Genomic DNA, 23,661 nt, shown 5'->3' with positions numbered 1-23,661 from the left:
GAGAAGAGGAGGAAGGAAGGAACGAAGGAAGAAATACAGGAAAAGGAGGAGGAGGAGGAGGAGGAGGTAGTAGAAGAAGAAGGAAAAGGAAGATTACAATGAAGAAGAAGAAGAAGATGAAGGAAGATTGAGAGGAAGGAAAATGTGTGAGGAAGAGGAGAAGGAAGGAGGAAGAAGAAGAAGAAAGAGGAGGAGGAGGAAGGAAGAGGAAGAGTGGAAAGGAAGAAAGGAAGGAAGAAATACAGGAAAAGGAGGAGAAGAAGAAGAAGAAGAAGAAGGAAGGAGTTTAAAATTAAGAAGAAAATTGAGAAGAAGGAAAAGGAGGAGGAGGAGGAGGAGGAAGAAGAAGCAGAAGAAGGAGGAGGTGGGAAAGTAAAGAAGAAGAAGAAGGAAGATTGTGAAGAAGAAGAAGAAGAAGAAGAAGAAGAGGAAGATCAGACAAAAAAAAAATTCGACAATGAATGCAAAAAAAAAGAGAAAATGGATGCGACTCATTCTTTTTAAGGGAATACTCAAGAAAATAATTGACGTGTTTATTTTACAGATATAAAACAGAGAAAAAATATATATAAGTGTTGTTTTTTTAGTCGTATTATTATTTTAAGTAATTTTGACCTAAGAAATTATAGTAGTAGTAGTAGTAGTAGTAGTAGTAGTAGTAGTAGTAGTAGTAGTAGTAGTAGTAGTAGTAGAAATACCTAGTAACAGAAAAACAAGCAAAAAAAATAAAGTAAAAAATCAATTAAAACATTAAAACATTAAAACAGAAAAGACCTCAAAGAACGTCCATTAAGAAATAAAACTCCGAAAAAACACTTTAAAACAAAACAAAAAAACAATAGAAGAGAAATTTAAAGAGAAAGAAGAACAAGAAGAGAAAGAAAAAGATGGAGAAAAATAAAAAAACACAAAATAGAAAACAAACACCCAATAAAACACCATAAAACACATTAAAACACACAGAAAAAAACACTGAAAATAAGATTGACGAGGAGAAAGGAAGGTTAACAAGAGGAGAAAAATGAGGGAAATAAAAAACACATAAAATAGAAAACAAACACCCAATAAAACACCATAAAACACATTAAAACACGCACAAAAAAACACTGAAAATAAGATTGACGAGGAGAAAGGAAGGTTAACAAGAGGAGAAAAATGAGAGAAACAAAAAAACACATGAAATAGAAAACAAACACCCAATAAAACACCATAAAACACATTAAAACACGCACAAAAAAACACTGAAAATAAGATTGACGAGGAGAAAGAAAGATTAACAAGAGGAGAAAAATGAGGGAAATAAAAAACATAAAATAGAAAACAAACACCCAATAAAACACCATAAAACACATTAAAACACGCACAAAAAAACACTGAAAATAAGATTGACGAGGAGAAAGGAAGGTTAACAAGAGGAGAAAAATGAGAGGAAATAAAAAACACCTAAAATAGAAAACAAACACCCAAAAAAACACCATAAAACACATTAAAACACGCAGAAAAAACACTGAAAATAAGATTGACGAGGAGAAAGAAAGATTAACAAGAGGAGAAAAATGAGGGAAATAAAAAACACATGAAATGGAAAACAAACCTCAAAAAACACCATAAAACACATTAAAATACGCACAAAAAACACTGAAAATAGACGACAGGGAGGGGAAAGGAAGAACAAGATGGAGAGGATGAAAAAACAACTAAAATGCAAAACAAACCTCAATAAACCCCAAAAAAACACCGTAAAACTTTATTAAAACGTAAAAAAATATTAAAACACGCAATTAAAACACTGAAAATAGAGGGGAAAGGAAGAACAAGATGGAGAGGATGAAAAAAACACTTAAAATATAAAACAAACCTCAATAAACCCAAAAAAACACCGTAAAACTTCATTAAAACGTAAAAAATTATTAAAACACGCAATTAAAACACTGAAAATTGAAGAGATAAGAAGGAAACACGATATGGGGAGGATGAAAAAACAACTAAAATGCAAAACAAACCTCAATAAACCCCAAAAAAACACCAAAAACACCATAAAACACCAATAAAACATCCATGCGCAAGCCGATCGTCCTTTGTCTCCTCCTCCTCGCTGTAAACAAACCCACCAGCGGCGCGCCACGGGGACCCAAAAAGTCTCATATTTATCGTGTTTTCTCCTTTATTCTCGCGTTGTGAGGGAAGACCACCACCAAGATGCCTCGAGTAATGATCAAGGGAGGAGTATGGCGGAACACGGAGGTAAGAAATAAGGGATAAATGGGGAAATAGGGGAAAATAACAGTGGGTGCTCGCTATCTCTCCCTTCATCCCTATATCAATGTTTACAGGTCTCGTATTGCTTGTCACGTGGCTATTATATACCTTTTATTGCTTGTTTTATTGTTTGTTGATTCCAGGGGGACGGTAGCTGAGTTTATGGGCTTATGTATGGTAGCTGTCATGTGTTTAAACTCCCCCGGGGGTGTCTTGGGTAGAGGGCCGGGGGTGTCCTGCCCTGGGGGGGGGGGGGGTGGCCCGGGTGGACGTTACTATGGCTAATGGGAACATGAATGTCTGATATGAGTAGTTGTGGCTCTTAGTTATGTCATGTACAGGTATATTTACATGCGCATAAAGCACTTGATAGGTACCCTGCATATTATTGTCCTGATCCTGTAACCCTAATCTCTCTCTCTCTCTCTCTCTCTCTATGTCACGGTGTCTGCCGCTGGGTGGGAGGGGTGATTGTGGAGATTCACTACACGCCTCCAAAATACGATATTACGTTTCCATATTATACTTAGGGGACAGAATACAGTTTTTTTTTATTTATTTATTTATTTATTATTTTTTTTTTTTACGTTGTTGCCCATTGCGCTGGTAGGCATCTTCCCGGTGGGGCTGAGTTGCCATATTATCGTACTCAGCGCATTGCATTGTCGTAGTTTCTGACCGATAACTATAGCAAAAAACACTAAAATCATCAATAAATAACAGTTTTAACGCTAACTTTAATATTCTATCTTTGTTTGTGTGGTTGCGGCAGTCTTCGAGCCCAAAAATGATAAATGCAATGGTCAGAGTACGACAATTTGGCAACGCTGCGGTGGGGCCTGATGGTCTGCCCAAGGCTTCTTCCCGGTGGGGCCTGATGGTCTGCCCAAGGCTTCTTCCCGGTGGGGCCTGATGGTCTGCCCAAGGCTTCCTCCCGGTGGGGCCTGATGGTCTGCCCAAGGCTTCCTCCCGGTGGGGCCTGATGGTCTGCCCAAGGCTTCCTCCCGGTGGGGCCTGATGGTCTGCCCAAGGCTTCTTCCCGGTGGGGCCTGATGGTCTGCCCAAGGCTTCTTCCCGGTGGGGCCTGATGGTCTGCCCAAGGCTTCTTCCCGGTGGGGCCTGATGGTCTGCCCAAGGCTTCTTCCCGGTGGGGCCTGATGGTCGGCCCAGCCCGTTCTGGCGCAGGCGAGTGTTTATAGTGGCGCCATCTTGCTTAACCATGATATGAAGGCGGAAAAACTTAAAAGTAAAGAAAGAAAGAAAGTGAAAAGGCATATTTTACAAACGCACACTGTTTGTTGTCGGCAGCGGCGGCAGGTGAGCAGTGTTGCCAACGATCCAGTTAGCGATGGTACGCTAGGTTAGCCATTAGCCCACACATGTGAGACCAGGTCCACCATGCCTGGTTATTTTTTATTTTATTTTTTTAGAACCCAAAGGGCTTTGTGAAGGTTTGGGCCGGGTATAGTATTAGGTAAAGGTGCATGTTCTAAAATAAATAAATAACCATGCGTGGGCTAATCGCTAACTGGATCATTGGCAACACTGCCGCCGCTGCCGACAACAAACAGTGTGTGTATGGATAACTTGCCTTTTCACTTTCTTTCTTTATTTATTTTTTAAGTTTTTCCGCGTTGGTATCATGGTTCAGGGACATGTATTCCGTCCCCTAAGGATAATATGGAGGCGTAATATCGTATTTTTGAGGCGCGGAGTGAATCTCCACAATTACCGGGAGAGGTTGAGTGTCGCTGCTCACACTGCAAATTGGGTTGAAGTCCTTTATAAATAAATGTTCGTGCTCTGCCCTGTAAGTTCAGTCATTCCCTGCATCATGCCCTGAGGAGCCATTGTGACGTGTGAACTTAACATTGATGTATTGTTGAGGTCGTCTCTGATCTCAAACAGTGTACATTCAGGGGAAGTGATTTACTGTCACAGGTTCACAGCCACTCTGTAAATGGATGAAGGGCTCTAGTAAAGGGGATGTCAGTAGGGTTCTGGTAGTAAAAGAACCAGGCAGGACGCGTAGCTATGGTCTCAAGTTAGACAAATTCAGATTCAACAAAGACATAGGCAAGAATTGGTTCACTAATAGAGTGGTGGATGAATGGAACAGGCTTGGCAGCCATGTTGTGGGTGCCAATACCATAGATACATTCAAGAAGAGGTTGGATACAATAATGGATAGTGAGGTAAGGTGGGGTTGAGTGTACAGGAGCTGCCTTGTATCAGCCAACCAGCCTCCTACAGACTCCTTACGTTCTTTTGTTGGCCTGGGCCCCAGTGTTTCAAGACCCTTCATATCTTGCCAACTGTATTGTACTTAACCAAAGCTAACCAAGCCAAACCTAACTTAGCACTACCCCAAACTAACCTCACTTAACCTAACCAAACCCAACACAACCCACAAACTAACCTCTCCCCCCTCCAGGATGAGACCTACTGTAACTTAAATCAATCTCCTGTAACCAAAACTAACCTAATATAACCCACTCTAACCTAATGTAACCCAAACTAACTTAATCCCAACCTAACCTAACCCAAACTAACTTAATCCCAACCTAACTTAACCTAACCTAATCCAAACTAACAACCTAACCCAGACTAACTTAATCCCAACCTAACCTAACCCAGACTAACTTAATCCCAACCTAACTTAACCTAACCTAATCCAAACTAACAACCTAACCCAGACTAACTTAATCACAACCTAACCTAACCCAAACTAACTTAATCCCAACCTAACTTAACCTAACCTAATCCAAACTAACAACCTAACCCAGACTAACTTAATCACAACCTAACCTAACCTAACCCAAACTAAATCCCAAGCTAACCTAACCTAATCACAACCTAACCTAACCCAGACTAACTTAATCACAACCTAACTTAACCTAACCTAATCCAAACTAACAACCTAACCCAGACTAACTTAATCACAACCTAACCTAACCTAACCCAAACTAAATCCCAAGCTAACCTAACCTAATCCCAACCTAACCTAACCCAAACTAACTTAATCACAACCTAACTTAACCTAACCTAATCCAAACTAACAACCTAACCCAGACTAACTTAATCACAACCTAACCTAACCTATCCCAAGCTAACCTAACCTAATCCCAACCTAACCTAACCTAACCTAACCTAACCCAAACTAAATCCCAAGCTAACCTAACCTAATCCCAACCTAACCTAACCTAACTCCCTCACCCTCAGGACGAGATCTTGAAGGCGGCTGTCATGAAGTACGGCAAGAACCAGTGGTCTCGTATCGCCTCACTCCTCCACCGCAAGTCCGCCAAGCAGTGCAAGGCCAGGTGGTTCGAGTGGCTGGACCCGAGCATCAAGAAGACCGAGTGGAGCCGCGAGGAGGATGAGAAACTCCTCCACCTGGCCAAGCTAATGCCGACGCAGTGGCGGACCATTGCGCCGATCATAGGACGCACGGCAGCCCAGTGTTTGGAGCGCTATGAATACCTCCTGTGAGTGGGGGAAGGGGGGGGTGGGGAGGGTATGGGTGGGGGTGGGGGGGTATGGGTGGGTTGAAGATCAGCCACTAGGGTTTGCAGTCGGGTGTGATAGTAGTTTTTTTTGTATAGAAGGGATTGAGGAGTTGAAGGGAAGGTTAGAGGTAGAAGAGGAGGAGGAGGAGGAGGGGAAGAGAAGGGAAGGGAAGGGAAGGGAAGGTTCTCTCGTCCTCCTCCTCCTCCTCCTCCTCCTCCTCCTCCTCCTCCTCTTCTTCTCTTCCTCTCTAATCTTTCCTTCCCTCTTTCCCTTCCTCCCCTCTTCCTCTTCCTCTCTTCCTCTTCCTCTCTAATCTTCCCTTCTTTTTCCTTCCCTCTTCCTCTTCCTCTCTTCTTTCTCCCTTCTCCTCCTCTCTAATCTTCCCTTCCTCTTCCACCCCTAACCTTCCCTTCTATTCCCTTCTCATCCTCTCCCCTTCCTCCTCCTCTTCTCTTCCCTTCTCTTCTCCTCTCCTCCTCTTCGTCCTCTTCCACTCCTAACCTTCCCTTCCCTTCCTTCTCCCTCCTCCTCCTATTCCTCCTCCACCCATCTCCTCTCTCCTCCACCTTCCTCCACCTCTCCACCACCAGGGACCAGGCACAGAAGGGGGAGGAGGAGGATGCTGTGGATGACCCGAGGAAACTCAAACCCGGGGAGATTGACCCGAACCCCGAGACCAAGCCAGCGCGACCTGACCCCAAGGACATGGACGAGGATGAGCTGGAGATGCTGTCAGAGGCTCGCGCTCGTCTGGCCAACACTCAGGGGAAGAAAGCCAAGAGGAAGGTAAGGAGAGGGGGGGGGGGAAGGAAGGGTAGGAGAGGGTGGGTGGGGGAAGGGTAGGAAGGGGTAGAGAAGGAAGGGCAATGATAGGAGAGGAAGGGAAGGAAGGGGAATGATGAGGGAAGGAAGGGCAAGGATGGGAGAGGAAGGGGAAGAGGAAGAAAGCAAAAAGGAAGGTGAGGGAAGGAAAGGGAAGGTTGGGAAGGAAGAGGAAGGGAAGGAAAGGGAAAGGAAGGAGAAGGTTTGGGAGGGAGAAGAAGAGAGATGGAGAGAGAGGAAGGGAAAGGAAGAAGAGGGAAGGAGAGAGAGAGAGAGAGAGAGAGAGAGAGAGAGAGAGAGAGAGAGAAAAGCTTGATAAATAGGAATCGAGGTGTGTGTGTGTGTGTGTGTTTCTCTATTATTTTTATTTACTTCACCCTTTCACACCCCATCACACCCTAACACACCCTTCCCTACCCCCTCCCACACTCTCCTGACACCCCTTCTTCACCTGGTATCCTCCCCACATATCCTTAACACACCCCATCTCACACACACACACACACACACACACACCCTAACACACCCACACACACCCTCTCACACCCTTCTACCCTTTCTTCACCTGCTGTCTTCCCCCACACACCCTCTCACCCCTCTCACACCCTTCTCCTACCCTTTCTTCACCCACTATCTTCCCCCCACACACCCCTCTCTCACCCCCTTTTGACACCCCATACAGGCCCGGGAGAAGCAGCTGGAGGAAGCGCGCCGTCTAGCAGCTCTTCAGAAACGCAGGGAGCTCCGCGCGGCCGGCATCGACCTCCCACAGAAGCGGAAGAAGCGGAAGGGAGTGGACTACAACGAGGAGATTCCGTTCGAGAAGAAACCGGCGAAGGGGTTCTACGACACCTCCCAGGAGACTTACAACCCCATGCAGCCGAATTTTAAGAGGTTACGGCAGCAGCACTTGGACGGGGAGATGCGGTCGGAGCGAGAGGAGAGGGAGCGGAAGAAGGATCGGCAGAAGTTGAAGGAGCGGAAGGAGCAGGGTGTCCCGTCGTCGGTGTTTGAGAATGGGAACAGTGAGGCACGGACCAAGAGGAGCAAGCTGGTGCTGTCCTCCCCGCAGATCTCCGAGGATGAGCTGCACCAGGTGGGTCAGGCTTGGCTAGGTTAGGTTAGGTTAAGTTAGGTTGGGTTAGCATTGGGTTAGATTAAGTTAGGTTAGGTTTGGAAGATGGGGAGGGGAAAGGAAGAAGAAAGATAAGGAGAGGAAGGAAGAGGAGGAAGGTTGGGAGGGAGACGAAAAAGAGAGAGAGAGAGAGAGATTGATAGATTTCTCCTCTGTATTATTTTTTTTTTAAGTTTGTTTTACTGTCATATTTTTTACGCTTGTTTTCGATGTTTGTGTGTACGTATGTGTGTGTGCGTTTCTCTTTGTTTACATTTCCATCTCTCTGTTTACTCTTCATTATGTGTGTGTGTGTGTGTGTGTGTGTGTGTGTGTGTGTGTTGCTGTTCGTTTTACACTTTTCATTTTTATTTATGTTATTTTATCTAGTTATATGTGTGTGTGTATGTGTGTGTGTGTGTGTGTGTGTGTGTGTGTTGCTGTCCTTTTTACACTTCATTTTTATTTATGTTATTTTATCTTGTTAAATGTGTGTGTATGTGTGTGTGTGTGTGTGTGTGTGTGTGTGTGTGTGTGTGTGTCCCTAACCTAACCTACCCCTACAGGTCGTCAAGCTCGGCAAGGCATCCGAAGCCGCCCGCGAGCTCGCCGAAGAGGTTGGCGGCAGTGACATTGGTGGTGGGGCATCTCAGGCTCTTCTGGGGGAGTACACCGTCACCCCAGGCCAGGCTCTCCGCACCCCCCGCACCCCCGCCGACATGGACCGGGTCATGCAGGGCGCACACGACATCATGGCACTCACCCATGTCGACACACCATTGAAGGGCGGCACCAACACCCCATTGAACGTGCAGGATTTCGGAGGTGTGGAACCCTCGAAAGCCTCCGTCCAGACCCCAAACACTGTCCTCGGCACGCCATTCCGCACCCCACAGGCCGGTCTCACCCCAGGGCAAGCTGCCACACCCCAGGCTACCCCCCGCGGCCACCCCCTCGCGATTACGACCCCCGGCGCGACCCCAATCCGTGACAAGCTCAGTATTAACGAGGAGAGTGCCCTAGTGCCTATTGAAGACCGACAGGCACTGAGGGCGTACCAGCGTGGGGTCAGGGAGGCACTGCAGATGGGGCTGAAGGGACTCCCGGCGCCCAAGAACGACTTTGAGATCGTCGTCCCGGAGCAGGATGAGTTGGGACAGGTTGGGGATGAGGAGGGGCAAGCCGGAAGTGGATCAGTGGAGGACCAAGCGGATGTGGATGCCAGGTGAGTGGATGGGTGGATGGCGAATGTGTGTGTGGAAGAGAAGGGAAGGAGAGGAAGGAATGTGATAATGGAGAGAGAGAGAGAGAGAGAGAGGGGGGGGAAGGAAAGGAAAAGAGAGAGAATTACATAGAATTACATAGATAACCAGACCACACAGGCCCTTAGGCTCAAACTAAAGAGAGAGAGAGAGAGAGAGAGAGAGAGAGAGAGAGAGAGAGAGAGAGAGAGAGAGAGAGAGAGAGAGAGAGAGAGAGAGAGAGAGAGAGAGAGAAAATTTGATACATTGAAGAAAGGAAACTGTGTCTGTGTGTGTGTGTGTGTGTGTGTGTGTGTGTTCATCTGTCCACGTCATCCACTCTTCATCCACTTTCCACTTTCATCCACTTCTTTATCCACTTATTCTTCCCTCCCTTCTTCCTCTTCTTCCTCCTCCTCCTTCTCTTCCTCACCTATCACCCCAAATCTACACCCCACCCCAATCACCCCTAACCTAACCTAACCTCCCCATCCTCACCTCTCACCCCAATCAACACCCCTTCCCAATCACCCCTAACCTAACCTAACCTCCCCATCCTCACCTCTCACCCCAATCAACACCCCACCCCAATCACCCCTAACCTAACCTAACCTCCCCTTCATCACCTCTCACCCCAATCAACACCCCTTCCCAATCACCCCTAACCTAACCTAACCTCCCCTTCATCACCTCTCGCCCAATCAACACCCCTTCCCAATCACCCCTAACCTAACCTAACCTCCCCATCCTCACCTCTCACCCCAATCAACACCCCTTCCCAATCACCCCTAACCTAACCTAACCTCCCCATCCTCACCTCTCACCCCAATCAACACCCCTTCCCAATCACCCCTAACCTAACCTAACCTCCCCATCCTCACCTCTTGCCCCAATCAACACCCCTTCCCAATCACCCCTAACCTAACCTAACCTCCCCATCCTCACCTCTCACCCAATCAACACCCCTTCCTCACACCTCAATCACCCCTAACCTAACCTCACCCCCCATAACAGGGCGATCGCAGAAGCACAGGCTCAGCGCGAGGCCGAGATGAAACGGCGCAGCCAGGCAGTTCAGCGCAACCTCCCTCGGCCCCAGGAGGTCAACGCATCCGTCCTGCGCCCCATGCATGCCGACGCGCACCTCTCGGACCAGCAGAAGGCGGAGGAGCTGATCAAGAGGGAGATGGTCACTATGTTACACTATGACGCCCTACACACCCCTGTCGCGTTAGGGGCGTCTCGGAAAGGTACAGAGGACGAGGAGAGAGAGGGAGAGGTATAAGAGGAGAAAGGAGGGAATTGGAGAGAGAGGGAGAATAGATAACAGACTGAAGAAGGGAGGAGGAGAGAAAGGGAGGAAGAGAAGGGAAGGTAGATGAGGAAGAGGAAGAAGAAGAAGAGGAAGATATAGAATTGGAGAGAAAGGAGAGAGAGGAAGGGAAGGGAGAGAGATGGAGGAGGAGGGAGGAAGGAGAGAAGGGAGAGGTAAAATTGGAGGAAGAAAGGAGGGAGGGAGAGAGGTAGAATTGGATATGAAAGAAGGGAGAGAGAAGGAAGGGAAGGGAGAAAGATGGAGGAGGAGGAGAAGGAAGATACATTGGAGGAGAGAGAGAGAGAGAGAGAGAGAGAGAGAGAGAGAGAAGGAAAGGAAGAAGAAGGAAAAAGTTAGAGAAGGGGAGAGAGGAGAGAGAGAGAGATGAAGAGGAGAAGAATTGGAGGAGGAAGAGGAGGAGGGAGAGAGAGATGAAGAAAAGTGGAGAGAGGTAACACCCCACCTCACCCCCACCCCCCCACCCCCCCCATCCCACCTCTCACTACCCTCACCCCTCCCCCCCTTCCCCAGGTAACATCGCTGCAGAGGCCCTCCATCGCGACCACCTTGAACGTCACCCTTATAGACGCTACGAGGAGGATGAGCTGGATGTCGCAAGGTCACTGCTGAAGGACGAGATGGGTGTGGTCAAACAGGGCATGGGACACGGTGACCTGACCCTCGACGCTTACTCCCAGGTCAGTGGTGAGGGAGTGGTGGTGATGGTTGACTCTTGCATAAGGAATTGGGATAAGGGAGAGTAGGAGGAGGAGGAGGAGGAGGTGGTGGTATACAGTAGATGGTGAGAGATTGGTGGTGATGGTTGACTCTTGCATAAGGAATTGGGATAAGGAGGAGGAGGTGAGGGATTGGTGGTGATGGTTGACTCTTGCATAAGGAATTGGGATGAGGGAGAGGAGGAGGAGGAGGAGGAGGTATATATTGGATGGAAGAGTTGTAAGAGTGCTGTTGGTGGTGGTGGTGAGAGATTGATGGTTGATGGATAGATTAAGTTAGGCTAATTTAGCGTTGGGTTTAGTTAAGTTAGGTTAGGTTAGCATAATCTATACTCCTCCTCCTCCTCATCCTCCTTACACCCCCCCCCACACACACACACTCACACACCCGTCATATCCGCAGGTGTGGGAGGAGTGTCTGGCCCAGGTGCTGTTCCTTCCAAGCCAGAGCAAATACACCCGCGCCAGTTTAGCGAGCAAGAAGGACCGGATCGAGTCTCTGGAGAAGCGACTTGAGCAGAACCGACAGCACATGGCCAAACAGGCGAAGATTGCAGCCAAGTTGGAGAAGAAGCTGAAGATTCTGATGGGGGGATACCAGGTGAGATGGGGTGATGTCTAGGGTGATTGGGGTGATGTGTAGAGTGATTGGGGTGTTGTATGGGGTGCTGGGAAGTGTAGATTCTGATGGGAGGCTACCAGGTGAGATGGGGTGAGGTGTAGAGTGAGTGGGGTGTTGTATGGGTTGATGGGAAGTGAAGATTCTGATGGGGGGATACCAGGTGAGATGGGGTGATGTCTAGGGTGATTGGGGTGATGTGTAGAGTGAGTGGGGTGTTGTATGGGTTGCTGGGAAGTGTAGATTCTGATGGAGGGCAACCAGGTGAGATGGGGTGAGGTGTAGAGTGATTGGGGTGTTGTATGGGTTGATGGGAAGTGGAGATTCTGATGGGGGCATACCAGGTGAGATGGGGTGATGTCTAGGGTGATTGGGGTGATGTGTAGAGTGATTGGGGTGTTGTATGGGGTGCTGGGAAGTGTAGATTCTGATGGTTGGCTACCAGGTGAGATGGGGTGAGGTGTTGAGTGAGTGGGGTGTTGTATGGGTTGATGGGAAGTGAAGATTCTGATGGGGGCATACCAGGTGAGATGGGGTGATGTCTAGGGTGATTGGGGTGATGTGTAGAGTGAGTGGGGTGTTGTATGGGTTGCTGGGAGGTGTAGATTCTGATGGGGGGATACCAGGTGAGATGGGGTGAGGTGTAGAGTGAGTGGGGTGTTGTATGGGTTGATGGGAAGTGAAGATTCTGATGGGAGGCTACCAGGTGAGATGGGGTGATGTCTAGGGTGATTGGGGTGATGTGTAGAGTGAGTGGGGTGTTGTATGGGGTGCTGAGAGGTGAAAATTCTGATGGGAGGCTACCAGATGAGATGGGGTGATTTGTAGGGTGAGTGGGGGATGTGTGGGGTGAGTGGGGTGATGTATAGAGTGAATGGGGTGTTGTTTGGGGTGATGAGAAGTGAAGATTCTGATGGGGCGATACCAGGTGAGATGGGGTGATGAATGGGGTGTGATTGGGGTGTTTTTTCATACTCTCCCTGTCTATCTCAGTTCACCCTTTCTGTTACCCATTCTCTCATCTCCCTTTTTCTTCCCTTCTCTCCCTCTCTCTCTCCCTCTCTGCTTCTTCCTCCATCCTCCATCTCTCCTTTCTCTTTCCTCCCTTTCTTTCTCTCTGTCTCTCTCCATCTCCCTTCTTTCCTTCTCTTCCTCTCTCTGCTTCTTCCTCCCTTCCCTCCCTCTCTCCTTCTCTTAATCTCCCTTTCTCATTCTCTCTCTCTCCACCTCCCATCTTTCTTCCTCTTCCTTTCCCTCCTTCCTCCTTCCCTCTCCTTCATCTCCTTTCTTTCCTCCTCCTCCTCCTCCTCCTTCTCCCTCCCACTCATCCCTCTCTCTCCCTCTCTCACACAGGCACGCGCAGCATCCCTCTCGGCCAGTCTCCAAGATTCCGTCAGCCAAGTGGAGACGGCAATGCTCGAGCACTCCACGTTCTCCTTCCTCAAGCAGATGGAGACCGTTGCCATCCCGAGGAGACTTGACACGATCTCCGAGGACGTGGCGAGGCAGACCGAGAGGGAGAAGGAGCTGCAGAGGAGATACGAGCTTCTTCAGAGGGAGCTTGAGGACTTGAAGGGTGCGCCAGCTACCATGGGAGATGCGACCACTACGGTTTTAAGTAGTAGTAGTAGTGCGGTTGAATCTACCGTCGCCGCTACAAATCCTACCACGGCTACCGCACCTGCGACTACCGGGACAGGTTCGGTTGAGTCGTTCGGCGGTAGCAGTAGTAGCAGCAGTGGTGATGGTGATGATGGGGGTGATGATGGTGGTAGTGAGGTGGATGGTGACGCGGATGAGGATGGTGGTGGTGGTGATGGGGGTGAAGTGGAGGAGGAGGAGGAGGAGGAGGAGGAAGAGGAAGAGGAGGAGGAGGAGGATATGGAGCAGGATTAGGGAGTGTGTTTGTGTTAATGTGTGTGTGTGAATGAGAGAGAGAGAGAGAGAGAGAGAGAGAGAAAGGAAGAAGGAAGAGAAGGGAAGGAAGGAAGAGAGAGAGAGAGAGAAGTACATATCTGTGTGTGTGTGTGTGAGAGAGAGAGAGAGAGAGAGAGAGAGGATGGAGGAGGAGGAGGAAAGGAAGAAGAAAGAAAGAAAGAGAAGAGAAGGGAAGGGAGATAGCCGAGAGTGTGTGTGTGTGTGTGTGTGTTTCCTGTACATATTAAATCACTTAAAATTAATCACTTAAAAATCATAAAACAAATGTAAAAAAAATATTGACTTAAGTTCTTGAGCAATATCGTAATTTCTTAATTTTCTAGTTTAAATTTTCATATCTTTTTTTTTCTAGAAGTTAAAATTTTTGTAACTTTAGTTAAGATTCGTATTAGGTCCGTGCCAGTATCTCATTACCTACCTTATGAAACATCAGTATCTCTTCATATATCTTTTCTACAAACCTTCAACAGTCATGGAAACGCTTTGAAAATCCAATTCAAGGACTTTTTTTTTACTCTTGAAAATAGGGGATAATGTTTACAAAAGTGCGTCGCCTCCTCTGCTGGCCGCGGCGACGCAAAATAGCTCACAGAGGGCTTAGGGTCGGGGAGCATATTTAAACTACTCCAACCGAACTTTACGACCTACTAACGGGGGGGCGCAAAGGGCGTAAAGTTCAATTGGAGTAGTTTAAATATGGATGACAAAGCCCTTTCCATGACTGTTGAAGGTTTGTAGAAAAGATATATGAAGAGATACTGATGTTTCATAAAGTAGATTATGAGATACTGGCACAGACCTAAAACGAATCTTTACCGTAACTTTTTTCTTTTCTTGATTTTCTAGTTTAAATTTTCGTATATTTTTTTTTTCTGGAAGTTGAAATTTTCGGATCTTCATTTTTCATCTTTTTCGTAATCTTAAATGTCGAAAAATTTGTGCTTTCATTTTTCTCTATCTTCCTTTTCTCTCTTAAGCCTCTCACAATTATTAGCCGATTTCCAGCACCCCATTACTAATTACTCTTGTTGTTCTTGTTGTCGGTACAGGTTAAGAAATAATAATAATAACATGAAGCACAAGATGTATAGTTTTTTTCTCTTGTATATTCCTTGCACACTAACTTAAGGTATGGTAGTAGTAGTAGTAGTAGTAGTGGTGGTAGTAGGGGGGACACACACACACACACACACACACACACACACACACACACACACACACACACACACAGGGACACACAAACACAACATACAGAATTCATTTTTATTCCGAATATAAATAATCGTGTAAGCGTGTCACCTTCTCGACACACACACGCACACACACACGTACACGACTCCTGAATGGGGGGGGGAGGGTAAGGGTAGGGCGGGGCGTGGAGGTACATGCCTTGGGGGGCCGTAGAAAAATTATCTTATAGCCACTGACGTCGGTAATCGTAATTGTACACGGAGACAAGACTCACAGACATTTCTCGGCGTAATTCGCTATACAGAAACTCAAACGACGTAATCACTGACGACAAGACGGAACGAAATGGAGGAGGAATGACTGGTGATGGCTGCGGCGGAACGGTGGAGCGAGGGGCGGAAGAGCAGGCGTGTGTGGTGGGTGAATGGTTATGTCCTGCGCTCCTTCCTTCCGTCGCTCCGCCCGTCCGCCGTGGTAAACAATAGACAGGCTCACACAAGTACAGAAAGGCACTCACTACAAGACTTAGTAATGCCAACAGTGTTATTTATGTACAGCAAACCTGAGGAAATGATAACACACTCACACTCACTCACACTCTCATTCACTCACACTCGCTTCCCCTCACAGCGGCAGACAGTTTCACCGTCCCCGCTGTGGTGTGGGGTGCCAAACCAAGGACAGGGTCAGGTCAGGTCAGGTCATGTATGGAGCGATATATTCATATATGCATATATGTATAGTATTTATATTATGTATAGAAGACTTAAAAGTACGAGAAGTCTTTTCCGAGGTGGTTTTGTACAGGGTTTGTTGGGGTGGCGGTGGCGGTGGTGATGGGGATGATGGTGGTGGCGGGGCTGGTGGTGAGTCAGTGGTGGTGATGGTGGTGGTGGTGCGCGGCGGTGGTGGTGACGGCCTCCATCTTGACCACCTGGTGTGTGCCGCCGGCCTCTTGCACCAGCACCTGGCCGGCCTGCAGCGGCATGCCCGAGGGGTGCGTGGCCACGATGGTCCCCTGGGACATGGTGCCCAGCTGGCCCTGGCTCACCACCACCTGGCCGTCCAGCGCCGACACCTGCTGCTCCAGGTCGTCGCCGATGGCGTCGGCCAGGATGACCTGGTCGGCAGTGACCTGGGAGATGACCTGCCCGGTGGCCGGGTCAATGGTGACGATGTGCGCGCCCTGCAGCAGGTCCGGCGACATGTCCTGCGACAGCACCACCTGCGTGACGCCCTCCGGCAGGCTGATCTGGCCGCCCAGCACCCCCGCCACGTGCTGGAGCACCACCTGCCCGTCAGACATGTCCACCGTCTCCAGGTGGTGCGTGGTGGCCTGGGGCTGGCCCTGGCTGCTGGCCGTGGCCTCCCCGCCACCCACCGCGCTGCCGGTGCCGTTGGCCGCCTGGTCGCGCGGCACAAAGTGGTGGGACACGACGGGGACGCGCTCGTGCATGATGTCGTCCATCATCTCCTCCACACTCTTGCCCTCCGTGTAGAACTCCTCCATCTGCTCCATGGTCACCTTCCACTCAATGAGGCGCCACAAGTTGTACTTGAGCACCTCGTACTGGCCCTGCCCGTAGTCCTCGATCATCTTGACGCCGTAGTGCTGCAGCACCTTGCCCAGCACCACCGACACGTGCTCCTCCAGCAGGCCGCACTGCAGCAGCAGGTCCTGGTCAAACAGCTTCTCCAGCAGCCGCCGGCACTTCATGTCCAGCGTGTCCGCCATGATGGTCTCCGGCTCCCGCGGCGAGGCCGAGGGGATGGTGCTGGCGCCGCCCTGGCCCGCCCGCCCATCTTGTCTGGCGTGGCCGTCCTCATAGTTACCGTGGGCCAGGTGGATGGCCTTGCCGGCCTGGGGCAGCAGCCCAGCCAGCTTGTTCATGTTGACCTTGACGCCGCCGCTGTAGGCGTCAGTGATGGTGGTGGTGATGGGCGCGATGTCCCGCGTCACGATGGTCATGGGCGCGTGGCCCATGGTGGCCTCCAGGCCCTCCCCCGCCCCGCCGCCGCCGCCCATCCGCGCCTTGCTCTCAGGCTCCGGGTCGTCGTCCTCGTCGTCGTCCCACTCTGAGCGTAGCGCCGCGATCTCCGGGTTCTCGTGCTCCAGCTGCATGGAGGCCCCGGCGGGCATGCCGGTGATGAACTGGTGGGTGGAGGAGCTGCCGGGGGGGCGCTGCAGCCGGGCGTTGCCGCGGCCAGGCTTGACGTCGGCGGAGAAGATGGCCTTGTTCTGGTGCACACTCTCAATGTGGCGGTGCAGTTTGCCTTCAAAGCGGAACTCCCTGGAGCACAGCTTGCAGGAGTAGGTGGGGATGCAGAAGGACATGAGCTCCACTGGCGGGGACACCACGGCGGCCGCCGCGCTGCTGGAGGTCACGAAGTAGTCCTCACGCTTGGCCCCGCCCAGAGGGTTGGCCGTGATGTCCACCGGGTATGAACCAACACGATTGCCCACTTTCATCTTGGCGTCCTCCGCCTGCCTGGCCGCCACGCCGCCGCTGCTGCTGCTGACCTGCTCCTGCTTGACGCTCTTCAGCAGGTGGCCCTGGGACAGGCTCAGCAGGCCGTGCACGCTGTCCACCTGGCTGGCCGAGGCGCTGATGATGCTGCCGGGCCGGGTGTTGCTGAGCAGCACCTTCCTGGGGGACTCCTGCCTCACCCCCACCTTCACCTTGGGGACGGGTGCGGCCTGGGGGGCGGCGGGGCGGGGGGGCCTGGCCTGGGGGGGGCAGCAGGTCTCGCAGCTCTTCATGTTGCACACAAAGTCCTTCCCGTGCTGTTTGTTCTTGGCCAGGCGCTTGCCACGGCCCTCCGTCTCCACCTCCTCCACCAGGCCACTCCCCGCCCCGGCCCCCGCCCCAAACTCCTCGTCTAGCACCACCACCCGCTCCCCGCCTTCCACCTCCGCCTCCTCCTCCGCCTGCTTGCCCTCCTCTGCCACCAGCAGGTTCTTCATCATGTTCATGCGTATCGCCCTGAGCTCCGCCGCCCCTGTCAGGCCGTAGGGGCTCCACTTCCTGCCCCGCCCCCGGCCCCGGCCCCGCCCACGCTTGGGGGGGTTGAGCAGGCGGATGGGCAGCACCCCCACCGGCTCCTTCTTGATCCTCACCACCCCCTCCTTGGCTGGGGTGGCTACCGTACCTGGGTCCAGTGGGTCCAGCCCCACCCCCCCGGATGTGTTCACCGGCTGGCCGATGCCCGGCACCGTCCGCACCTCTGGCAGGTCCCCAAAGCTGCTGTGCTCCCTGGCCCCATCCGGCTGCCCCGCCCCAGGGTCCTCACTGGGGTGGGGCACCATAGCCTGCCGCGTGATGGAGTTGACCACCTCCGCCAGGAACTCCGAGTGCTTGTCCTGCTCTGCGGTGGCCCCGGCCTGCGCCTGCCCCGCCGCCGCCCCACCCTGGCCCACCGGTGCCCGGGGCGCCTCCCGGCCGTGCACGATGGCATCAAAGGCTGCATCCTGGATGGGGTCGGAGGCCATCTCCGCCGTGGCTGGCAGCGAAAACACCTTCTGCTCCAGGGGGTCCTCACGCTCCAGGCCGCCGCCGCCGCCGCCCTCCTCCTCGTCCTCGTCGGAGCTGTAGTTGCGGTCCATGCCCTCGTCGAAGATGTCGTTCTCGTACATGTCGTCCTCGCGGCGGGGCGTGGGCGGGGCGGACACCTGCGTGGCGGCAGACACCTGGTACTGGCGGGGCACGATGATGCGGCCGCCGTCCTCGTCTGTCTGCGTGGAGGTGGTGCACATCACCTTCTTGGGCCGCCGCGTGCGAGGCCGGCTGTTGAGCGCGTCCTTGGGGGCCTTGAAGATCTGCGGGGCCAGGCCGGTCTGCTTCAGCTCCCCGTCCAGGATGGAGCCAACCGTGGGCAGCTTGTCCACGATGCTTCCCTCCGCCACCGCCCCATGGTTCCACTGCACGTGACGCTCGTAGTCGCTGAGGCGGATGAACGACCGCGGGCAGTGCTCACACTTGAACATGCGCGGCCCCAGCTTCTTAGTAAAATGATCATCCGTCACCTTGGTATGGCGCTTAATGTGGGTGATGAGATGATTCTTCTGCGTGAAGCACTTCGAACACAGGTGACACTTGAATGGCTTCTCCCCACGGTGGATGCGGAGGTGGATGTTGAGCGCACCCACCGTCAGGAAGGCTTTGTGGCACACATCGCAGTACACACACTTACTCTTGTCGTGAAGCCGCATATGTACCTTGACGCAATCCTGCCGACTGAAACGCTGGTGACACACGGGACACTCAAACTGCTTCTCGATCCCATGCACCACCAGATGGCCCTGTAGATGCACCTTCCGGGCGAACGACTTGGGGCAATGCGGGCACTGAAACGGCTTCATGTCCGAATGTATAGCCATGTGCTGCACTAGCGTTTTCCCCGTCATCATAACCTTCCCGCACACCTCACACGACACGGGCACCTCCATGTCCCCGGAGCTCCCGTACATGGGTGGGGCGTGTGGTTCCTGCTTGATGTTGGTGAGCCCCGGACGTAGGAAGCCCCGACCACGCCCCCGCTGCGAGGGCTTGGAGGGCCGCAGGAGGTCTTGGGGCGAGAAGATGATGGTCCCTGGGGGAGACTCCATGCCCTCCAGGGTGGTGAACTCGCCCTCCTCGAGACCGAACCCCTGGAAGGATGGGCGGGTTAGGAGGGGGGGGGAATAAAATTAAAAATAATAAAAGAAAATGTTAAGTTATTATTTTTTCTTTAATTTTTCCTTCATATTTGCAAAGGTAAGGTCTCTCTCTCTCTCTCTCTCTCTCTCTCTCTCTACCCTTTCCTCTTTATCAATCCTCCTCTTCCTCTCTCTCTTTTTCTTCCTCCTCCTCCTCTTCTAGTAACAAATAAAAAGATAAAGAGAGTGGGAAGAAGAAAGAGAGAAGATGGGAAGGAAGAAGGGAGGTAAGGAGGAGGAGGAGGAGGAGGAAGAGGATAAGAAGGAGGAGGGAAAGACCAGAGGAGATGAAGAAGGAGAATGGAGATAAGAGAGAGAGAGAGAGAGAGAGAGAGAGAGACCAGAAATGACAAGCTAAGAAGGAGGAAAAAGATAATGGAGAGAGAGAGAGAGAGAGAGAGAGAGAGAGAGAGAGAGAGAGAGAGAGATGACAAGCTAAGAAAGAGGAGAAAAAAGAAGATGGGAGAAAACGACACCAACTAAAATAAAAAAAACAATAACATCAACATCACAGAAGACAACGCACATCGTCACCATGGTTCGCTGGCTGTTGCCCCTCTACCGACGTCACCATCTGCCCGTTATCGTCCGCGGAGGCTGTGATGATGGTCTGAAGCTCCTCATCCACCTCCCCGTCTTCACCCACCGAGTCATCCATCAGCATCACCTTGACCTCGCCGCCCCCGACACCCATCACCTCTATGGACGACGACGCCATCGCCTGTGGGGGAGAGACAGATGATGATAGTTGCAAAAATCAACCAAAAAAAAGAAGGTATGGATGGAAATGGATGAAGATAGACAAAGATAGATGGATGATAGACACACAGATGGATGAAGATAGACAGACATGGTACCCTATCGTCTTTTAAATTACTTCAACTCTCGGGGAAAAAAAAAAATTAAGAAATAGTTACAAGAATGAGTCTGGGTGTAATTCTAGATAAATCCTGTCCTATATGAGTCTGGGTGTAATTCTAGATAAATCCCGTCCTATATGAGTCTGGGTGTAATTCTAGTTAAATCCCGTCCTATATGAGTCTGGGTGTAATTCTAGTTAAATCCCGTCCTATATGAGTCTGGGTGTAATTCTAGATAAATCCCGTCCTATATGAGTCTGGGTGTAATTCTAGATAAATCCCGTCCTATATGAGTCTGGGTGTAATTCTAGATAAATCACTTCCTATATGAGTCTGGGTGTAATTCTAGATAAATCCCGTCCTATATGAGTCTGGGTGTAATTCTAGATAAATCCCGTCCTATATGAGTCTGGGTGTAATTCTAGATAAATCACTTCCTATATGAGTCTGGGTGTAATTCTAGATAAATCACTTCCTATATGAGTCTGGGTGTAATTCTAGATAAATCCCGTCCTATATGAGTCTGGGTGTAATTCTAGTTAAATCACTTCCTATACAACCCATTCAAACCCCAATTCAGGTCTCAGGTAAATGGGTAAGTGGGTAAAATAATGGGTGTTTCTCTATTAAAAGGTGGGTTTGGGTGTAATTCTAGATAAACCTTTCCTATACAACCCGTTCAAAACCCTGGGTGACAGATCAATTTGAAAACCCCCAGTGAGTTTGGGTGCAATTCTAGATAAATCCCTTCCTATAGCAACCCCTTAACCCCCATTGAGGCCTAAGGGAAATGGGGATAATGGGTTAATAGGGTAAAATATAACTAATGGTTGAAACAGATCCATTTGAAAACCCACAGTGAGTTTGGGTGCAATTGTAGAGAAATCTGTTCCTGTACTAGTTACCCCATTAACCTCCCCCATTCAGGGCTAAGGGACACATAATGGGTTAATGGGTACGAACTAGTTAATGGGTCTACTTTCCATTAAGCCCATTTATTTCATACATACACATACCCATACGTTAATACCAGAGGTGGGCATTCCGCTGTAGAGGTACGGTAATGGGTAGTAATGGGGTATAGCCCTTCCCCCATTTCCATAGCCTATTACAAGTTGATTTATGCCCATTCCAGTAACCTAACCTGCCCATTAATGACACTTGCCCTTGTTATGCCTATTTCTCCCCATTTCAATATAAGGTAATGGGTTATAATGGGGTATAGTCTTTCCCCCATTTCCATAGCCTATTACAAGTTGATTTATCCCCATTTCAGTAAACTAACCCACCCATTACAGACACTTGCTCTTGTTATGCCTATTTCTCCCCATTTCAACATAAGGTAATGGGTTGTAATGGGGTATAGTCCTTCCCCCATTTCCATAGCCTATTACAAGTTGATTTATGCCCATTTCAGTAAACTAACCCACCCATTACTGACATTTGCTCTTGTTATGCCTATTTCTCCCCATTTCAACATAAGATAATGGGTAGTAATGGGGTATAGTCCTTCCCCCATTTCCATAGCCTATTACAAGTTGATTTATGCCCATTTCAGTAAACTAACCCACCCATTAGACACTTGCCCTTGTTATGCCTATTTCTCCCCATTTCAACATAAGGTAATGGGTTGTAATGGGGTATAGTCCTTTCCCCATTTCCATAGCCTATTACAAGTTGATTTATGTGCATTTCAGTAAACTAACCCACCCATTACTGGCTATTACTCTTGTTAAAAACCAATTACTCCCCCATTTCCCCTATTCTAGCCTTAAGAAATGGGCAATAATGGGTAAATAGGGACCCCCATTTCCAAAGCCCATTACATGTTGATTTATCCCCATTTCAGTAAACTAACCAGCCCATTACTGGCTCTTACTCATTATAACCAAGTACTCCCCCATTTCCCCTATTCTAGCCTCAAGAAATGGGTGATAATGGGTAAATAGGGGCCCATCAGCTCCACCCAAGCCATTGTTGACATCCCAAAAAATCCAAATTTCCCATTTTTTCACAAGGCCCTCAGCACAAAAAACGCCTATTTATCCCTCGCTTACTCATCCCCCATTACGTTACCCATTACCAAAAGCTGCCCCAGGGTCTAAAGAGTAAGCCTATTTAATGGTATGGATTGGGACCGAGGAATAACCGAGAAATTGGGAATAATGATAAAATTTCCATCCTCTCTGAAGCGGCCATAACAGGACCCCCGAGGCTTTTCCCATTTTCATGTTAAAAAAACGTTAATTACACCTCTATTAACCATTCCCCATTAGCCTACCCATTTTTTAAGGTTGCACTAGGGTATAGAGAGTAAGCTTATTTAAGGGTATCGATAACAACGGAGGAATAACCGAGAAATTAGCAATAATGATAAAAATTCCATCCTCTCTGGAGCGGCCATATCAGGACCCCCGAGGTTCTTCCCATTTTCAGGTTAAAAAAACGTTAATTACACCTCTATTAACCATTCCCCATTAGCCTACCCATTTTTTAAGGTTGCACTAGGGTATAGAGAGTAAGCCTATTTAAGGGTATGGATAACAACCGAGGAATAACCGAGAAATAGTCAAAAAGGATAAAAATTCCATCCTCTCTGGAGCAACCATATCCATTGACTTCCCATTCTCAGGTGAAAAAATGGTGATTACTCCGCTATTACCCATTCCCCATTACGTTACCCATTTTTTAAGGTTGCACTAGGGTATAGAGAGTAAGCTTATTTAAGGGTATGGATAACAACGGAGGGATAACCGAGAAATAGTCAAAAAGGATAAAAATTCCATCCTCTCTGGAGCAGCCATCTTCCCGACCCCCAAGAAAAGACTTCCCATTCTCAGGTGAAAAAAGGGAGAACGGCGGGGATTTAATGGCCGCCGCGGTTGTGTCTTACCCTTCCCGTGGTCCTCGAGGCGCCGCACACCGAGCCAAGGCGCTAAGGTGCGGATGGACGCGGAAAATGGCGGAAATAAGGCATGAAGGGGCGAGGAGCACTAGGGAAAATGGGGCCGCCTTGCTGAGTCTCGTGCGCCGCGAGATTCCGCGAGACTGTGACGTCACGCGCGCCAAAATTTCAAATGAGGCCTTATGTTATCTGGGTCTAGTTTTACGCTTGTATTTTGGTGTGTGTTGCTTTTTAAATGTGTTTCTGGTATGATTATTATTGATATTTTAATTCTACGTCTTCTGAGGGTAAGGACGCTGTTGTAAATGGCTTGTGTGATTAGTTAAAGGCTTTGTTATGGTTGAATTTGAAATGGAGGGTTGTGGAAGGGGTCAGTTTTGGGCTTGTATTTTTATATTGTAGGCTTTTGAAGTGGGTTTCTGCACTTATTATATTTCCTGTTTTAATTCGACGT

The 23,661-nt window shown here is 49.6% G+C and overlaps 2 protein-coding genes across 2 annotated transcripts; one reads left to right on the top strand and one right to left on the bottom strand.

The window, feature by feature from the left end:
- Positions 1-2,080: 2,080 nt before the first annotated feature.
- Positions 2,081-13,528, top strand: LOC126989690 (cell division cycle 5-like protein). The gene is made up of 9 exons (XM_050848294.1): positions 2,081-2,244; positions 5,482-5,747; positions 6,360-6,555; positions 7,274-7,687; positions 8,272-8,930; positions 9,961-10,196; positions 10,793-10,959; positions 11,402-11,599; positions 12,971-13,528. The coding sequence occupies exons 1-9, from the start codon at positions 2,200-2,202 to the stop codon at positions 13,511-13,513; spliced, it is 2,724 nt and encodes a 907-aa protein (XP_050704251.1). The 5' UTR covers positions 2,081-2,199; the 3' UTR covers positions 13,514-13,528.
- A 1,276-nt stretch (positions 13,529-14,804) lies between these two features.
- On the bottom strand, positions 14,805-23,338 carry LOC126989689 (uncharacterized). Its single transcript, XM_050848293.1, has 3 exons — positions 23,196-23,338; positions 19,969-20,163; positions 14,805-19,394 (listed from the first exon to the last, which is right to left on the bottom strand). The coding sequence occupies exons 2-3, from the start codon at positions 20,158-20,160 to the stop codon at positions 15,618-15,620; spliced, it is 3,969 nt and encodes a 1,322-aa protein (XP_050704250.1). The 5' UTR covers positions 20,161-20,163; positions 23,196-23,338; the 3' UTR covers positions 14,805-15,617.
- Between the last annotated feature and the right edge of the window lie 323 nt (positions 23,339-23,661).

The sequence above is a fragment of the Eriocheir sinensis genome, unplaced genomic scaffold (assembly GCF_024679095.1).
Source record: "Eriocheir sinensis breed Jianghai 21 unplaced genomic scaffold, ASM2467909v1 Scaffold127, whole genome shotgun sequence".
In the NCBI taxonomy this organism is placed as follows: Eukaryota; Metazoa; Arthropoda; class Malacostraca; order Decapoda; family Varunidae; genus Eriocheir; species Eriocheir sinensis.
This window is presented reverse-complemented; position numbering and strand designations above follow the sequence as displayed.